General features: G+C 39.1%; 1 protein-coding gene across 10 annotated transcripts in view; it reads right to left on the reverse strand.

The window, feature by feature from the left end:
* Positions 1 to 20,533, reverse strand: part of TFDP2 (transcription factor Dp-2) — a 175,802-nt gene that overhangs the window by 11,982 nt on the left and 143,287 nt on the right. For 8 of the 10 annotated variants that reach the window (XM_047099201.1, XM_047099198.1, XM_047099202.1 and 5 more), the window contains 3 exons: positions 14,961 to 15,123; positions 10,920 to 11,066; positions 7,569 to 7,637 (listed from right to left, as the gene is read on the reverse strand). In XM_047099201.1, the coding sequence (XP_046955157.1) occupies positions 7,569 to 7,637; positions 10,920 to 11,066; positions 14,961 to 15,123 (379 nt within the window). The remainder of the gene's footprint in view (positions 1 to 7,568; positions 7,638 to 10,919; positions 11,067 to 14,960; positions 15,124 to 20,533) is intronic. The other 2 variants (XM_047099199.1, XM_047099208.1) reach the window with 1 other exon arrangement.

The raw sequence follows: 20,533 nt of genomic DNA on the forward strand, positions 1-20,533 counted from the left end.
ATTCCACAAGGAGGAGCACAGGAATAAACCGTCAGCTTTCAAGTTTGTTTTTTATTTTCTTTTAAGCTGCAGAACACTCTCTTCAAAACTTTTTTTTCAATATATGAAATTTATTGTCAAATTGGTTTCCATACAACACCCAGTCCTCATCCCAAAAGGTGCCCTCCTCAATACCCATCACCCACCCTCCCCTCCCTCCCACCCCCCATCAACCCTCAGTTTGTTCTCAGTTTTTAAGAGTCTCTTATGCTTTGGCTCTCTTCCACTCTAACCTCTTTTTTTTTTTTTTCCTTCCCCTCCCCCATAGGTTTCTGTTAAGTTTCTCAGGATCCACATAAGAGTGAAAACATATGGTATCTGTCTTTCTCTGTATGGCTTATTTCACTTAGCGTTAACACTCTCCAGTTCCATCCATGTTGCTACAAAGGGCCATAGTTCATTCTTTCTCATTGCCACGTAGTACTCCATTGTGTATATAAACCACAATTTCTTTATCCATTCAACAGTTGATGGACATTAGCCTCTTTCCATAATTTGGCTATTGTTGAAAGTGCTGCTATAAACATTGGGGTACAAGTGCCCCCATGCATCAGTACTCCTGTATCCCTTGGGTAAATTCCTAGTAGTGCTATTGCTGGGTCATAGGGTAGGTCTATTTTTAATTTTTTGAGGAACCTCCACACTGTTTTCCAGAGTGGCTGCACTAGTTTGCATTCCCACCAACTGTGCAAGAGGGTTCCCGTTTCTCCACATCCTCTCCAGCATCTATAGTCTCCTGATTTGTTCATTTTGGCCACTCTGAATGACGTGAGGTGATATCTGAGTGTGGTTTTGATTTGTATTTCCCTGATGAGGAGCGACGTTGAGCATCTTTTCATGTGCCTGTTGGCCATCCAGATGTCTTCTTTAGAGAAGTGTCGATTCCTGTTTTCTGCCCATTTCTTCACTGGGTTATTTGTTTTTCGGGTGTGGAGTTTGGTGAGCTCTTTATAGATTTTGGATACTAGCCCTTTGTCCAATATGTCATTTGCAAATATCTTTTCCCATTCCGTTGGTTGCCTTTTAGTTTTGTTGGTTGTTTCCTTTGCTGTGCAGAAGCTTTTTATCTTCATAAGGTCCAAGTAGTTCATTTTTGCTTTTAATTCTCTTGCCTTTGGGGATGTGTCAAGTAAGAAATTGCTACGGCTGAGGTCAGAGAGGTTTTTTCCTGCTTTCTCCTCTAGGGTTTTGATGGTTTCCTGTCTCATATTCAGGTCCTTTATCCATGTTGAGTTTATTTTTGTGAATGGTGTGAGAAAGTGGTCTAGTTTCAATCTTCTGCATGTTGCTGTTCAGTTCTCCCAGCACCATTTGTTAAAGAGACTGCCTTTTTTCCATTGGATGTTCTTTCCTGCTTTGTCAAAGATTAGCTGGCCATACGTTTGTGGGTCTAGTTCTGGGGTTTCTATTCTATTCCATTGGTCTATGTGTCTGTTTTTGTGCCAATACCATGCTGTCTTGATGATGACAGCTTTGTAGTAGAGGCTAAAGTCTGGGATTGTGATGCCTCCTGCTTTGGTCTTCTTCCTCAAAATTACTGTGGCTATTCGGGGCCTTTTGTGGTTCCATATGAATTTTAGGATTGCTTGTTCTAGTTTTGAGAAGAATGCTGGTGCCATTTTGATTGGGATTGCATTGAATGTGTAGATAGCTTTGGGTAGTATTGACATTTTGACAATATTTATTCTTCCAATCCATGAGCACGGAATGTTTTTCCATTTCTTTATATCTTCTTCAATTTCCTTCATAAGCTTTCTATAGTTTTCAGCATACAGATCTTTTACATCTTTGGTTAGATTTACCCCTAGGTATTTTATGCTTCTTGGTGCAACTGTGGATGGGATCAGTTTCTTTATTTGTCTTTCTGTTGCTTCATTATTAGTGTATAAGAATGCAACTGATTTCTGTACATTGATTTTGTATCCTGCAACTTTGCAAAATTTATGTATCAGTTCTAGCAGACTTTTGGTGGAGTCTATCGGATTTTCCATGTATAATATCATGTCATCTGCAAAAAGTGAAAGCTTGACTTCATCTTTGCCTATTTTGATGCCTTTGATTTCCTTTTGTTATCTGATTGCTGATGCTAGAACTTCCAACACTATGTTAAACAACAGCAGTGAGAGTGGACCTCCCTGTCATGTTCCTGATCTCAGGGAAAAAGCTCTCAGTTTTTCCCCATTGAGGATGATGTTAGCTGTGGGCTTTTCATAAATGTGTTTTATGATGTTTAAGTATGTTCCTTCTATCCCGACTTTCTCGAGGGTTTTTATTAAGAAAGTTGCTGAATTTTGTCAAATGCCTTTTCTGCATCGATTGACAGGATCATATGGTTATCTTTTCTTTTATTAATGTGATGTATCATGTTGATTGATTTGTGAATGTTGAACCAGCCCTGCAGCCCAGGAATGAATCCCACTTGAGCATGGTGAATAATTCTTTTTATATGCTGTTGAATTCGATTTGCTAGTATCTTATTGAGAATTTTTGCATCCATATTCATCAGGGATATTGGCCTGTAGTTCTCTTTTTTTAATGGGTCTCTGTCTGGTTTAGGAATCAAAGTAATACTGGCTTCATAGAACGAGTCTGGAAGTTTTCCTTCCCTTTCTATTTTTTGGAACAGCTTGAGAAGGATAGGTGTTATCTCTGCTTTAAACGTCTGGTAGAACTCCCCTGGGAAGCCATCTGGTCCTGGACTCTTATTTGTTGGGAGATTTTTGATGACTGATTCAATTTCTTCGCCGGTTATGGGTCTGTTCAAGCTTTCTATTTCCTCCTGATTGAGTTTTGGAAGCGTGTGGGTGTTTAGGGATTTGTCCATTTCTTCCAGGTTGCCCAGTTTTTTGGCATATAAATTTTCATAGTATTCCCTAATAATTGCTTGTATTTCTGAGGGATTGGTTGTAATAATTCCATTTTCATTCATGATTTTATCTATTTGGGTCATCTCCCTTTTCTTTTTGAGAAGCCTGGCTAGAGGTTTATCAATTTTGTTTATTTTTTCAAAAACCCAACTCTTGGTTTCGTTGATCTGCTCTACAGTTTTTTTAGATTCTATATTGTTTATTTCTGCTCTGATCTTTATTATTTCTCTTCTGCTGCTGGGTTTGGGGTGTCTTTGCTGTTCTGCTTCTAGTTCCTTTAGGTGTGCTGTTAGATTTTGTATTTGGGATTTTTCTTGTTTCTTGAGATAGGCCTGGATTGCAATGTATTTTCCTCTCAGGACTGCCTTTGCTGCATCCCAAAGCGTTTGGATTGTTGTATTTTCGTTTTCGTTTGTTTCCATATAGTTTTTAATTTCTTCTCTAATTGCCTGGTTGGCCCATTCATTCTCTAGTAGGGTGTTCTTTAACCTCCATGCTTTTGGAGGTTTTCCAGACTTTTTCCTGTGGTTGATTTCAAGCTTCATAGCATTGTGGTCTGAAAGTATGCATGGTATGATTTCAATTCTTGTATACTTATGAAGGGCTCTTTTGTGACCCAGTATGTGATCTATCTTGGAGAAGGTTCCATGTGCACTCGAGAAGAAAGTATATTCTGTTGCTTTGGGATGCAGAGTTCTAAATATATCTGTCAAGTCCATCTGATCCAATGTATCATTCAGGGCCCTTGTTTCTGTATTGACCGTGTGTCTAGATGATCTATCCATTTCTGTAAGTGGAGTGTTAAAGTCCCCTGCAATTACCACATTCTTATCAATAAGGTTGCTTATGTTTGTGAGTAATTGTTTTATATATTTGGGGGCTCCTGTATTTGGCGCATAGACATTTATAATTGTTAGCTCTTCCTGATGGACAGACCCTGTGATTATTATATAATGCCCTTCTTCATCTCTTGTTACAGCCTTTAATTTAAAGTCTAGTTTGTCTCATATAAGTATGGCTACTCCAGCTTTCTTTTGACTTCCAGTGGCATGATAAATAGTTCTCCATCCCCTCACTCTCAATCTGAAGCTGTCCTCAGGTCTAAAATGAGTCTCTTATAGACAGCAAATAGATGGGTCTTGTTTTTTTATCCATTCTGATACCTTATGTCTTTTGTTTGGCGCATTTAGTCCATTTACATTCAATGTTATTATAGAAAGATACGGGTTTAGAGTCATTGTGATGTCCTTAGGTTTCATGCTTGTAGCAATGTCTCTGGTACTTTGTCTCACAGGATCCCCCTTAGGATCTCTTGTAGGGCTGGGTTTAGTGGTGACGAATTACTTCAGTTTTTGTTTCTTTGGGAAGACCTTTATCTCTCCTTCTATTCTAAATGACAGACTTGCTGGATAAAGGATTCTTGGCTGCATATTTTTTCTGTTCATCACATGGAAGATTTCCTGCCATTCCTTTCTGGCCTGACAAATGTCAGTAGACGAGTCTTATAGATCTCCCTTTATATGTTAGAGCACGTTTATCCCTAGCTGCTTTCAGAATTTTCTCTTTATCCTTGTATTTTGCCAGTTTCAGTATGATATTGTCGTGCAGAAGATCGATTCAAGTTACATCTGAAGGGAGTTCTCTGTGCTTCTTGGATTTGAATGCCTTTTTCCTTCCCCAGATCAGGGAAGTTCTCAGCTATGATTTCTTCAAGTACACCTTCAGCACCTTTCCCTCTCTCTTCCTCCTCTGGAATACCAATTATGCATAGATTATTTCTCTTTAGTGCATCACTTAATTCTCTAATTTTCCCCTCATACTCCTGGATTTTTTTATCTCTCTTTTTCTCAGCTTCTTCTTTTTCCATAATTTTATCTTCTAGTTCACCTATTCTCTCCTCTGCCTCTTCAATCTGAGCCGTGGTTGTCTCCATTTTATTTTGCAGATCATTAATAGCATTTTTTAGCTCCTCCTAGCTGTTCCTTAGTCCCTTGATCTCTGTAGCAATAGATTCTCTGCTGTCCTTTATACTGTTTTCAAGCCCAGTGATTAATTTTATGACTATTATTCTAAATCCACTTTCTGTTATATCGTTTAAATCATTTTTGATCAGTTCATTAGCTGTCGTTATTTCCAGGACTTTTTTTGATGGGAATTCTTCCGTTTTGTCATTTTGAATAGTCCCTGGAGTGGTGCGGGACTGCGGGGCACTTCCCCTGTGCTGTCTTGAATAACTTGTGTTGGTGGGCGGGGCCACAGTCTGACCTGATGTCTGCCCCCAGCCCACCGCTGGGGCCACAGTCAGACTGGTGTGTACCTTCTCTTCCCCTCTCCTAGGGGCGGGATTCACTGTGGGGTGGCATGGCCCGTCTGGGCTACTTGCACACTGCCAGGTTTGTGGTGCTGGGGATCTGGCGTATTAGCTGGGGTGGATGGGCAAGGTGCACAGGGGTGGGAGGGGCAGGCTCATCTCACTTTTCCTTCAGAGATCTGCTTCGGGAGGGGCCCTGTGGCACCGGGAGGGAGTCAGACCCGCCGGAGGGATGGATTCACAGAAGCACAGTGTTGGGTGTTTGCGTGGAGCAAGCAAGTTCCCTGGCAGGAACTGGTTCCCTTCGGGATTTTGGCTGGGGGATGGGCGAGGGAGATGGCGCTGGTGAGCGCCTTTGTTCCCCGCCAAACTGAGCTCTGTCGTCCGGGGCTCAACAACTCTCCCTCCCGTTGTGCTCCAGCCCTCCCGTTCTCTGAGCAGAGCTGTTAACTTATAACCTTCCAGATGTTAAGTCCCGCTTGCTGTCAGAACACACTCCATCCGGCCCCTCCGCTTTTGCAAGCCAGACTCGGGGGCTCTGCTTTGCCGGCGGGCTGCCCTTCTGCCCCGGCTCCCTCCCGCCAGTCCGTGGAGCGTGCACCGCCTCTCCGCCCTTCCTACCCTCTTCCGTGGACTCTCGTCTGCGCTTGCCTCCGGTGAATCCATTCTGCTAGTCTTCTGGCAATTTTCTGGGTTATTTAGGCGGGTGTGGGTGGAATCTAAGTGATCCACAGGACGCGGTGAGCTCAGCGTCCTCCTACGCCGCCATCTTCCCAGAAGCCTCAAATTTTTTTTTAATGTTTATTTTTGAGAGAAAGAGAGACAGTGTGAGCGGGGGAAGGGCGGAGAGAGAGAGAGACACAGAATCTGAAGCAGGCTCCAGGCTGTGAGCTGTCAGCACAGAGCGTGATGCAGGGCTCCAACTCACGAACTATGAGATCCTGACCTGAGTGATATCGGGCACTTAACCGACTGAGCCACCCAGGCGCTCCCAGATACACTCTTCAAATATAACCTTATTGGAAATCCTGTACGAAAAATACATAAAATGCTTGCTCCAGCACTAGCTCCTCAGGTAGGTCCAATGGGGTTCAGTGTGAAAAGCAGACACGGAACAATAAGGAAGAAAGAAATGGCCTAATCAGGGTGGAAACATCACCTCCGGGGCTTGCTGTGTTTGGGCAATCTCTGCTCTGTCTGGGGCTATTCCTCTCCCGGCCCTACTTCCTTTCCTATTTCCTTCTCAGATTATACATAGGCCCCTGCAAGGGCTCAACGGTCTTCTCTTGCTGCTCTCGTGTATCATGAACGTGAAACAAATGAACAAATATTAGCATCTAGAAAGTAAAAAACAAAAATGTGGAATATTTAAAAATACCTAACCATATTGTGTCCATTAGACAAAGGGAGTGCTTTAGAAAAAAAACCTGCAAAAAAAGAAAGAAAGAAAAAAAACCTGCTACGATATTTGGTAACTTGTTACCTTTATTTCTGAAAAGTGGATTACATCAAAAATTAAATAGGATATAACTTTTGTCAAATCAAAGTGGATTTTATGAGTGGTTGAAAACTCTTCATATACAGACAATTTGCTGATAAAAAAAAAAGCATAAAGACCCTCTGGCTCATTTTAAAAAGGGTTTCTGATTGCACTGAAAATGACCCCAGTGTACTACTCAAAGTGAATTTTCGTAGCAAATGCAATTACCAAAAATAAATTTAAAAAAAATTACATGTGATTCTACTTCACATGACTTTATACATTGGCTCTATTATATTGAAAAAAACTTCAAATTCCAGGCAATTATCCAAAACACTATAAATATAGGGATCCTTATTACACTATAAAAATTAACTTTCTTAAAAGAAAGGCATTTTAGCTTTTGGTATTTCTACGAAGCTTACTGAATCATTACATGTTATTCTATTATTTACAGATAATAAGTATGACAGGTGGATTTGATTATTTTACTCAAAGAGCCTGAAGTGTAAGCAGTCTTACTTCTTGACATTCCAAATCAGGGCTAACATAATAAACACACAGGAAAGGACTCCTGATATGGTTTCTGTTCAGAGTAAGAATAAGTATCAAAAGTAAACCGTTGCATATATAAGTCACACACAGGGCAAGTGAGCTGCCAGGGAGCCATGATGATGGTGAGAGGTGGAACCTTCGTAAAGCTAGACCATGGAGATGGTGGTGAGCTCAGATGTGGAGGGGTTGCCCTAATGTGGTCCCATCAGGCACTACTCAAGGCACCCAAAGTATTATACACTGACTCTAAAAGCAAGTAAGCAGAGCAGCAGAATACAGGCAGGGAAGAGAATGAAAACTATCCCGACATCTTTACCTGCAGGAGAAGTTCTTGCAGCTGGGCCCGCTTCTGCTTTATCCGTTCTATCCGCCTCTGCTTCTCGATCTTTAAAACATGGGTTATGAAAGAACATGAGCATACGTGGAGTATAAAGTACTGCCTACCTTTCAGTTATCTGAGTTATCAAGAACTTTCCTTCAACCTCCATCCATTTTAACTACCAATATCATTACTGAGGAGCAGGGTTAGGGTTAGGGTAAGCAAGTAGGCATGATAGCAGAATTGTGGCAACTATTATCTATAATGACATCCATCCACTTAACGAATACTTGGCATGCAGTACTTGTTGCTATTGTTACTCAAGTTCTAATCAGAGTAATAGCTAACATTTAGTGAATACTTACTCTAGGTGCCAGCAACTCAACCAAGCACTTTACACACATTATCTTAATTCATCTTCACAAAACCCTATGAAGTAAGAAGTACTGCGTTTTGCATGTAAAGAAACGGAGGTGTCGAGGGTTAAGGAACTGCCAAAGGTCACGTAGTTACTAAGTGGCAAGAGGCAGGATTTGAACCTAAGCCACCTGGTTCCAGAGACTCTATTATTAATTACTTTGCTACATTAGCCCCTCACGTAAAGAATCAGGGAAGATCTCATTTAAGATCGCAGTTTAACTGACTTTTAAGTGGGCATAGCTCCTAATACAGTTAGCCTGCATACTCAATACACGATTCCAACCTGTAGTAAGGAACATGCTTATGGGGCAAATTTCCCAGCTTCACACAACCATTATTTTCCTCACTCTTCCTGAATTTTCTCTCAGATGACTTCCTCACTGTGTCTTTGGGCAAAAGTCAATGACATCAAATATAACATTTTTCTTGTCTACTCCAACCATGTTTCCTTTTTTAAAAAAAAAAATTTATTTTTGAGAGAGAGAGAATGAATGAATGGGGGAGGGGCAGAGAGAGAGAGAGAGAGAGAGAAAGGATCTGAAGTGGGCTCTGAGCTGACAGCAGAGAGCCCGACACAGGGCTCAAACTCCCAAAATGTGAGGTCTTGTCCTGAGCCAAAGTTGGGTGCTCAATTGACTGGGCCACCCAGATGCTCCCCACCTCCTCTTTTTTTAAATGACAAGCATGTTTCTTATTTGCTCTGTATCTACTCTAGTATGCACCAGGAGCATCGTCTCATCCTCTAACCACTATACCACTTTCATCCTAAATTACTTAACATTCACTCGAAAATCTGTGTGGCTTTCCATATCTGAAAAGATGTTGCAGGACTTTGTATCTGTATTTACAGCTGGGACAGGCCAGACCAAGCCACTACCTGCCTCTCATGCCCCCCATCTAACACCAGGCTAAGATGTATCGATTCTACCTCTAAAACATTTCTCCAACTTCAGGCCACTGACTTGACTCAAAACATCTCCAATCCACCCCCTCAATTTCCCTCCTCATCTTCCATCAGTTCAACTTCCATCAGTTCAACCCACCAGCAGGGTGATGCCTTAGAATGTGTCCTATCAGCCCTCTTTATAATTCTTTCCACTGATTACAGGATCAAGTCCCAAAGCCTCGCACTTAGAAAGCTATCCCCTTTAGCCCTGCCTGCACTCTGCTCACAGCCAGCTGTGAACAGCCCATGCAGGGCCTCTGGAAGGCCCTCCCTGCCCTAAGCCTCTGGGCAAACACCTACATCTCCCTCATAACTGAGTTCAGCGATTTTCTTCTTTCCTTCGAAAAGCCCTCCATTATCTCCCTTTCCAGAGCATCTGTACATATGTCTTTCACAGGAGTAATCAATCAGTTTTGGTAACTCCTTTTGACTATTTTTCCTTTTATCAGAATGAAAGCTCCTGGGGTCAGAGATTTTGTCTCATATAATCTTTGGGTAAACATGCAGGAACTGCTAAAAGATTTTTGCTTATTGAGTCTTTGTTATCAGCTTAATATTACTGGCAATAAAAATGATCCTCAAATTCCACTGCATGAGAAAGAGAAAGAGAGGTCATTTCCACTGTAGTGTATGTATAACATCCCATAACTTTTGATGAATGTCTAATTTCTCCATCTACAAGTACAATAATACCAAATAAGTTTTGATTTGCTGAGGGGAAAAAGGGATGGAAAAAAACATGAAACTGACCATATTTATCTCCAGAAACTATAGGTAACCTCAATTTATGGCCATGATAGTACAATTATGTCAAACCAATTTAAAATCAGTAGGTTGGGGCACATGCTCATATAGGACAGATATTCTATAATGATTAAAGTTAATGGAATAAAAATGTTTCTGCAAACATCATCCCAAAATTCATGCAAGCTGAACATTGTATCCTTTGTGATAAAGATACCAATGAAATACCATCTGGTTGTTACGGATTCTAGGGTCAAAGATAAAAGTTTATTTATTTATTTCTTTTTCTTACCTTTTTTTTTTTTTAAATGTATGAAATTTATTGTCAAACTGGTTTCCATACAACACCCAGTGCTCATCCCAAAAGGTGCCCTCTTCAATACTCATCACCCACCCTCCCCTCCCTCCCACCCCCCATCAGCCCTCAGTTTGTTCTCAGTTTTTAAGAGTCTCTTATGCTTTGGCTCTCTCCCACTCTAACCTCTCTCTTTTTTTTTTTTTCCTTCCCCTCCCCCATGGGTTCCTGTTAAGTTTCTCAGGATCCACATAAGAGTGAAAACATATGGTATCTGTCTTTCTCTGTATGGCTTATTTCACTTAGCATAACACTCTCCAGTTCTGCCCACGTTGCTACAAAGGGCCATATTTCATTCTTTCTCATTGCCACATAGTACTCCATTGTGTATATAAACCACAATTTCTTTATCCATTCATCAGTTGATGGACATTTAGGCTCTTTCCATAATTTGGCTATTGTTGAGAGTGCTGCTATAAACATTGGGGTACAAGTGCCCCTATGCATCAAAGGTAAAAGTTTAAACACAAGAAGTGAACAGCCAGTTTGATCCTATTTATTTTTTTTGGGGGGGGATCTATACAGCAAGCATTTCATCAAATATTATTTCTATTCATAAATTATCAAAAATCTATTGTATAGAGTGCTCAGAATTAAACTATAATAAAGTAAGTATCTTCTCTAAGAAACAGTAAAAATCAAGTCATTTAATTTCTATGTCCCTCAGTTTCATCAGGAATTCAGTCAAACTATACATCTTTCTAAATCTCCTTCTAGTTCTAAAATCCTACACAGAAGAGTCTGCTTAAAAAAAAAGGAAAAAAAAGGCATAGTACACATGTACAATTAGAAATATTTTAATATTATATGTAGTTCTAAATTAAAATGCCTCTTATGTAATATAAAGCAAACTACTATCTATAAACAGATTTTGCTCACTTACCTCAAGATTTTGACATTCCTGAGCAGAATTGGTAGGCAGGCCAATCCACTTGATTTCTTTTTTTTCCTTTGAAATTATGTTCATTGCCATTAGCACATTTAAAGCATCATAAACTCTTCTCCTAATATTCTTCTGGTCATAGGCCTGCTAAAAAATAATTTTTAATGAGTGATAAACTTCAAGGGTTAAGATATAGTCACAGGATATTAAGATATTTAACTAATATTATTATTATTGTACCTTTAGAGTGCTTAAAGAATTCCATAGCCAGTGAAATACCCTTCAAAAGTAAAGAAGAGATAAAGATACTTCCTAACAATCTAAAACATAAAACAATCTCAAAAATAAAGTTTATGACACCCACAGATCTAAATTAAGAAACACTAAAGGGCCTTCTTTAAGCAGAATAAAGACGGATAGGATCTAAGATGGGAGTTTAGAGACACAGTATGTGGAATGAAGACCACTTGAAAGGTAAATCTGTGGGTATATCTCAATTAACCTCATTGTATAAAACAATACGTCTTATGGAATCAAGAATATATATAGAACTAACATACATGACAACAGTATGTATATCAGAGGGGTAATGTTAAAGTGGGCTGAAACCCTGCATTGTCTGGCAGGATATTAGACTCTGAAAAGAATGCATGTTTCAAGCTCTAGGTGAACAGTGCTTTCAAGTATGTTGTCCAAGGACTAGTACTGATCTGCAAACTGTTACTAGTCTACAATGAAAACAGGGAACTTGCACAAAACATCATTATATAGAGCACTAAAACACAGTTTACTTCAGCTGATTTTTTGTTTTGTTTTGTTTTTAATGGCAGCAAGATTTTCTCAGTGAAAGAGACTGTTTCAACTTAGATTGTGGAAAAAGTCCATTTTATTGTGGACAAGCAGTTCCTAAGAACAAAATCCAATCAATCAAATGCCATGATAATAAAGGATGCTGGAGTACACTGAATCCATTTAAGTACAGAACTAAACTTATATAAATAGGAGATTTAAGTTATAGAACTGAGTGTAAATATTAGAATTCCTGACACTGTAGGGGCACCTGGGTGGCTCAGTCACTTAAGCATTTGACTCTCGATTTCAGCTCAGGTCATGATCTCATGGACCGTGAGTTTGAGCCCCATGTTGGGCTCTGTGCTGACAGCGTATAGCCAGCTCGGAATTCTGTCTCTCTCTCTGCCCCTTCCCAGCTTGTGCACGTACTCTCTCTCTCTCTCTCAAAATAAATAAATAAACTTAAAAAAACCCTGAAATTCTGACACTTTAGAAATAACAATAATATTGGGGCGCCTGGGTGGCTCAGTCGGTTAGGCATCCGGCTTCAGCTCAGGTCATGATCTCGCGGTCCATGAGTTCAAGCCCCGCGTCGGGCTCTGTGCTGATAGCTCAGAGCCTGGAGCCTGTTTCAGATTCTGTGTCTCCCTCTCTCTCTGACCCTCCCCCGTTCATGCTCTGTCTCTCCCTGTCTCAAAAATAAATAAACATTTAAAAAAAATTAAAAAAAAAAAGAAATAACAATAATATAGTAAAAAATATGAGGAAGAGGCAACAAATTAAGTCTGCTTATGTTCTCCTTGATATTTTAAAGGGTTTGGGATTCAACACAGATGAACTATTCAGACAGATGAACTAAGTAATAATAGAGGTTTGGCACAATATATTCATTTAAAGTCATAATAACAACCATAATAATATTATTCTTTTAACAATTATCACAAATATAGTCAATCTGAATCCTGTGGTAGAGAGGAAAAATAGGAGATATAAGTACATATAAATATATTAACTTTTTCCTCTCTATAATCAACATACTGGTACAGGTGATAACAAACCAAAGAAATAAAATATTGAAGTTACTTAAAGTTATAAAGATAATCAACTAAAGAACTAAAGAATACAAATCTTCCAAATTATCAAAAAAAATAACGCAGAAGGGAATAGAAAAAAAACCCAACCCTTGCTTCTATTCAGGGGTGAGGATAGGGATGGTTAGTAAAAATGTATGTTGGATGATGAAACATGCTAAGAAAAAAATGCCTCGGTACAGTGACATCTGAGTGAAAACTGGAGGAGAAAAACCATATGGCTCCTTAGCAAAGAGATTCAGACAAAGGAAATAGCAAGTGTAATAGTCTGATAAGGAGCATATCTGGCATAGTCACCCCAAAACAAAAAAATTAAAAACCCACCAATCTCATTCATGACCAGTGTAAAATTCCTAAATTTTCAGGAAATTATACAGAAATTGATTGAATTCAATATCCATTTCTGATTTTTTTTAATTAAGAAAAATGAAAGAGGGGCACCTGGGTGGCTCAGTCGGTTAAGACTTTGACTTCAGCTCAGGTCATGATCTCGCAATCGTGAGTTCAAGCCTCACGTCAGGCCCTGTGCTGACAGCTCAGAGCCTGGAGCCTGCTTCAGATTCTGTGTCTCCCTCTCTCTCTCTCTGCTCCTCCCCCACTCATGCTCTGTCTCTCTCTCTCTCTCTCAAAAATGAATAAATGTTAAAAAAAAAAGTTTGTAGAAAAATGAAAGAAATGTTACGTATGCTATAGCGTAGTAACTGAGACAGTGCATAGTAGCAGATGAGATCAGAGAGGTAATGGTGGGCCAGGTCACATAGGGTCTTGTAGAACATTTTCAGAACTTTCACTTTCACTCAGAATCAGAATGCCATATATCTTCTCTACAGATGCCAGAGAAAAGAAACATCTAATGGCTCACAAGAAAAATCTCAAAGTGATCCAAAAAATATAAATAGTTCTACTCACAGTCTCTGAACACAGGTAATAAAAGTGAAAATTCAGACAAACAAACAAAATTCCCTATCACCTGGAACTATAAAAATTCTAATGCCATTCTTAGGTCAGAGAGGAAATTAAAACCGAAGTTGCAGAATATCTAAAGTATAACATTATATCAGAATCAATGGGATATGGCTAAAGCAGCACACAAGAGGAAAAGTCACAGCCATAAAGATTTTCATGACTAAACAAAAATAATAAAAATAAATAAAGTATACATCAGAGTCTATAGGATAGAAAAGTAACAAAAGTAACTTCAGGAAAGAGAAGAGAATATTAAATGAAGATTAAAAAAAAGAAATTAACTGCAAAACAGGAGGGTCAGTACAAATTCAAAAGATGGTTTGTTGGGAAAAATAACTGAAAATAATTTTAACAAATTTTTTAAAAAATTAATGTTTATTTACTTTTGAGATAGTGAGACACAGCATGAACCAGGGAGAGGGAGAGAGAGAGGGAGACACAACTGAACTCACAAACCTCAAGATCATGACCTGAGGTGAAGTCGGAAGCTTAACTGACTGAGCCACCCAGGTGCAAATAATTTTGAGAACACGAATGAAATGGAAGATTTCCTAAGAATATATAAAACACCAAACTGAATCTAAGAGAGAAAGAAATTTTTTTAATGCTTATTTCTTTTTGAGAGAGACAGAGTGTGAGTGGGGGAGTGTAGAAAGAGAGGGAGACAGAGAATCTGAACCAGGCACCAGGCTCTGAGCTGTCAGCACAGATCCTGATGTGGAGCTGGAACTCACAAACCGTGAGATCATGACCTGAGCTGAAGTTGGAAGCTTAACTTACTGAGCCACCCAGGCGCCCACAACTGAGTTTTTAATAGACATGTTCATGTATTATTTTTTCAATTAAAAACAAGACAAAATTTTCTAATTGACTTGGACACAGAAGAAACACTAAAGGACTCAGAAACATCTCCAAAGTCATTCAAATATAAATGTTCCTTTTGCAACCCCCAAAACTATGTTTTAAAAATACACGTTCATCTTTATGTTTAAGTATATAATAATCCTTTCTAAAACAAAACAAACAAAAAGTCAACAACAAAAGAACTCCCCAGAAGACAATATGAAACCCTCAAGTAAAGGAGTTGGGGATTCCCTAACTTGTCTGAGTCCTTAAATCAAGGACATAGTCACCCCAGATATACACTGTTCCATCACTCATCACATCAACGTCAAGGGAATGATCTACCTACCGAATCAGCTGCCAAATGGTTATTTGAATTGGTGAACTCTGATACCAGCTCATCAGCCACTTCATTATATGATGTTGTACCTTTCCGCTGAACTTTCTCACACACTTTCATGGAAAAATGTCTCAAGCCTTTTCCATTTTTATCTCCTTTTTTGCTTCGTTTACTAAAAGAGAAAAATATATTTATACACCAGACTTCCTTTACAAAAATATAAAGTAATGTGAGAATATAGTAATTTGATGTTTGTTTCAGGTGGTAAATTTTAAAGAATTAAAAAAAATTTTTTTTGTTTTATTTATTTTTGAGAAAGAAAGACACAACATGAATTGGGGAGGGGCAGGGACAGAAAGAGACACAGAATCCAAAGCAGGCTCCCGGCTCTGAACTGTCAGCGTAAAGCCTGATGTGAGGCTTGAACTTGTGAACTGCGAGGTCATGACCTGAGCCGAAGTCGGACGTTTAACCAACTGAGCCACTCAGGTGCCCCTCAAGTGGTAAATTTTAAACTGAATTAGAAATGAAGAAACGTTTTTGAACTTACAATGTTATATATAAACTTATAATGCTTTTGCCTTACAAGCTTAATAAAGTATGAAGTTAGAGTGCTTTTCTACACACATCATTCATTTATTCAACAAGTATTTACTGACCAGTAACTTACTATTATGTGCCAGGTACTGTTCTACACACTAGGAATAAATCCATGAAAAGAACAGAGAAAAACACTGCCTAGCCTAGTAGAGTTTACATGCTTACCTTTTGGGATTCTATGTATGCTACAGTTCTATTTCACCTAAAATTAAAAGTACCACTTTCATCAGTTTCATTTATCTACTAAATTTTCATTTAATTTAGTTACATTTTAATAATGGATCTAAGTCTTCAATTACTTTAAGTTTGGTTAATGCCTAGGCCCAAACTTTGATAACTTACTAACATTTTCAGGGGTTCAATTTAATTCTACTAATTTCTGAGTGCCAACTATATGCCAAGAACTGGAATAAGGACTAGAGCACACAAACGACAATTGAGGCAAAATCCTTTCTCTCAGTACTGAGTCTTGGCAGACGGGAGAAAGACAAAACAGACCTAAAAGGACAGAGAATTCCAATATAGTAAGGTAAGTGCCACGTCAGTTATTTACAATGTTCATGGGAATTAGGAAGAGGGACATCTCATCTAACCTAGAGGAGGAAGACTTGCTGGGGTAAAAGCCAAATGAAAACAATAAACAAAATGAAAAGGCAACGTACGGAATGGGAGAAAATATTTACAAACCCTTTATCTGATAGGGGGTCAATATCCAAAATATCTAAAAAATTCCAACAATTCATTAACAAAAAAACCCACACATCCAAATTAAAAAATGGGCAAAAGACATGAATAGAAACTTCTCTGAAGAAAACACACAAATGGCCAACAGCTATATGAAAAGGTGCTCAACATTGCTAATCATCAGAGAACTGTAAATCAAAACCACAATGAAGTATTACCTCACACCTGTTAGGATGGCTATTTTTAAAAACTGACAGAAACAAAAGGTAGGTGTTGGTGAGAATATGGAGAAATTAGAACCCTTTTACAAATGGAAAATGGTACAGTTGCTATGAAAAAAGTATGAAGGTTCCTCAAAATATTTAAAATAGAATTTTCATATGACCCAGAAATCCCACTTCTGGGTATATATCCGAAAGAATTGAAATCAGGATCTCAAGGAGGCATTTGCACTCTCCTATTCACTGCAGCATGATTCGCAATAGCCAAGATATGGAACCAACCTCAATGTCCATAAGTAGATAAATGGATTAAAAAATATGGTTTATACATACAGTGGATGTATATAATATATATATTCTCTTTTGGTCTCAAAAGAGAATGAAAGCCTGCCATATGCAGTAAACAAGGATAAACCTGGAGGACATTATGCTAAGCCAGTCACAGAAGGACAAATAATGCATGATTCCACTTGTATAAGGTGTCCCACACAGTCAAACACATAGAGGCAAAGAGCAGAATGGTGCTTGCTGGAAGGAAAGGGGAAATAGGGAATTGCTCAACAGGTATAAAGTTTCATTTACGCAAAATGAGCAAGTTCTAGAGATCTGCTGATACAACCTAGTGTCGGTAGTCAATGATGATGTACGCTTACAAATTTGTTAGTGGTAAATCTCATGTTAAGTGTTCTTAACACCAGCACCAGCACCAGCACCAGCACCAGCACCAGCAGCATCACCACAAAAATAAACATGCACTTGATCACGTTCCACTAGTATAATTATATTCATTTACAAATTATTTACATGTTCTGTGTTACATACCTTAAGAAATAGACTAAATGTATTTTTTAAAAGAATGAAGTAAGGATATCTACTTTCTTTTTCCCAAATTCCCAAAAAATCACGTGGCCATTCACTGTGGTTAGACTACTGCTGAAATACTGGGAAGACATTAAAGGTGTTAAGTGGGGGAGTGACACAGTGAGATTTTTAGTTAGGCAGAGATTCTGGCTGCAAAGTAGAAGATGCACTTACGAGGGGCAAGAGCAGAGACAGGAAGAACAGTTGAGAGGCAAGCCAGGCAAGAAATATCAAGTCCTGAAACTGGGGCAACTGGTAGGGTTGGGTAAGAAGAGACGGCTTTGCATAAATTTTAAAGATAAAAATCAGTAGAAGGAAGTGACTGATGTGAACGGTGAGAAAGAGGGAAATAAGAGAATGACCCTCAGGAAGAGGCATCATTTACTGAGATCAAGGAGACATGAACAAGTTCATGAGTTCCATTTTAAACCTGCTCATCTGCACAGTCCAATACCTAGGTATACTCACATGCAGCTACTGAGCACTTGAAATCTGGGAAGTCTGAATTGAGATATGTTTTAAGCATCAAATACACACTGAGTTTCAAAGCTTGTATGAGAAATCAATGTAAAATGTCTGAGTAACCTTTACATTCATTACATGTTGAAATATAATATTTTGTTTTTTAAGGTTTATTTTGAGAGAGAGATTGTGGGTGAGCGGGGGAGCGAGGGAGGGAGGGCGAGAGGGAGAGGGAGAGGGAGAGAGAGAGAGAGAGAGAGAGAGAGAATATCCCAAGTAGGCTCTTCACGGTCAGCACGGAGCCTGACATGGGGCTCAAACTCATGAACCATGAGATCATAGCCTGCGCCAAAATCAAGAATCAGACACTTAACTGACTGAGCCATCCAGGTGCCCCTGAAATATAATATTTTAGATACACTGGATTAAATAAGAGATATAAAAATTAACTTCAGGGGTGACTGGCTGGCTCAGTTGGTAGAGCACGCAACTTTTGATCTTGGGTTTGTGAATTCAAGCCCCATGTTGGGTGTAGAGATTAAAAATAAAATCTTATCCCGAGATCATCATTACCCTATATATTAACTACCTTGGATTAAAAAAAAATTATCCAGACACTAAAAATAAATAAATAAAATCTTTAAAAAATTAATTTTGTATTTTTTATTTTTTAAATTATTATAAAATTAAAAGTCACATGTGGCTCCTATTACATTTCTATTGTGGGGCACCTGAGTGGCTCAGCTGGTTAAGCATCCGACTTTCACTAAGGTCATGATCTCACAGTTCATGAGTTCGAGTCCTGCATCAGGCTCTTCTGTGCTAGCAGCTCAGAGCCTGGGAACTGCTGCGGAGTCTGTGTGTGTTTCTCTCTGTCCCTCCCCTGCTAGTGATCTGTCTCTCTCTCAAAAATAGTAAACATTGGGGCGCCTGGGTGGCGCAGTCGGTTAAGCGTCCGACTTCAGCCAGGTCACGATCTCGCGGTCCATGAGTTCGAGCCCCGCGTCAGGCTCTGGGCTGATGGCTCGGAGCCTGGAGCCTGTTTCAGATTCTGTGTCTCCCTCTCTCTCTGCCCCTCCCCCGTTCATGCTCTGTCTCTCTCTGTCCCAAAAATAAATAAACGTTGAAAAAAAAATAGTAAACATTAAAAAAAAAAATCACATTTCTATTGGTCAGCAATGATACAGAGTCTGACATGTCAATAGAATTTCCCAATCAGGGGCGCCTGGGTGGCGCAGTCGGTTGAGCGTCCGACTTCAGCCAGGTCACGATCTCGCGGTCCGTGAGTTCGAGCCCCGCGTCGGGCTCTGGGCTGATGGCTCGGAGCCTGGAGCCTGTTTCCGATTCTGTGTCTCCCTCTCTCTGCCCCTCCCCCGTTCATGCTCTGTCTCTCTCTGTCCCAAAAATAAATAAACGTTGAAAAAAAAATTAAAAAAAAAAAAAAAGAATTTCCCAATCAATATATTCAATAGATAGTTAAATATGTAAGTCTCACTTTGTAAGTGAGCTTATAGGATAGGTCACTTACAAACTTATCAGCATGTGTACCATGCCAACCTTCTTCCTATCAGTCTCAAAGGATTAGGTATTCCTCTTTGTTTTTAAATCTAACCTCCTTTTTTAAAGATAACAGCTTTATTGAAATATAATTCACATACCATAAATTCCATTTTTTAAAGTATACAATTCAGTGGTTTTTAAGAATTATGCAACCATCACCACAATCTAATTTCTTCACCCTAAAAAGAAATGCTGTACCCACTGACAGTCATACCTCACTCCCTAGCCCCTACTATTCTACTCTCTGTTGCTATGGATTTGCCTATTTGCCAAAGTCAACTTTTCAACTTGAGTTTTTTCACTCCAGTGCTTCTGTTTCTGTATTTGCTTTCCTTTGAGCTGTTCTATCCAGTGTTTGTTCTTAATATATAACTTTATTGTGAACCTGGAATCTGATAAAGACTTCAGATCCAACTGCTACTTTAAAGGTAATACCAAGGACAGAAGAACATGTTAAATTACACTACAGGGATGCAATAAGCAAACTTTTTTTTTAAAGTGTATTTATTTTGAGAGAGAGAGAGAGAGAGAGAGAGAGAGAGAGAGAGAGAGAGAGAGTACACATGAGTGTGAGCAGGAAATAGGGCAGAGAAGGAGGGAGAGAGAATCCCAATCTGTTTAGCATGGAGTCTGACGTGAGGGGCTCATCTCAGGAACCGTGAGATAATGACCTCAACCGAAACCAAGAGTCAGATGTTTAACCAACTGAGCCACCCAGGTGCCCCAGTAAGCAAACTCTTTAGGCTTTCTCTTTAGGATACATAAAGTGATTTCTTCAATTAAAAATCTGTAAGGGAAAAAAAGAGGGAGTGAGAGAGAAGGGGAGTTAGGGGGGAGGATAGATACAGAAGGGGAATCTACAGATTTTATAAGACATAAAATTTATTTCAAATAGACTATAACACACACACACACACACCAGTTATAGGGGACTCTGGGTAAACAGCAATAGCAGTATAGTTTTCAAACTCTCCAAATCCCCATATAAAAAGAGAACAACTAGACAGCAAAACCAAAACTCCATGATAACACTTACAACAAAAGGAAAGGGGTCAAGCAGTTATCCTGCTTTCTTATAGGAACTGTACCTGCAGGTAAATAAATAGTAAAAGAGGGAAAGTGTCTTTATATAAAAATAGTGCCAGTAGTTAGAATAACACTAACTGCAACTCACAAGAAATTAAGAGTTATAAC

Source organism: Lynx rufus, unplaced genomic scaffold (assembly GCF_022079265.1).
Source record: "Lynx rufus isolate CCGP_SWC_20201006 ecotype Redwood Valley unplaced genomic scaffold, mLynRuf1.p SCAF_5, whole genome shotgun sequence".
NCBI lineage: Eukaryota > Metazoa > Chordata > Mammalia > Carnivora > Felidae > Lynx > Lynx rufus.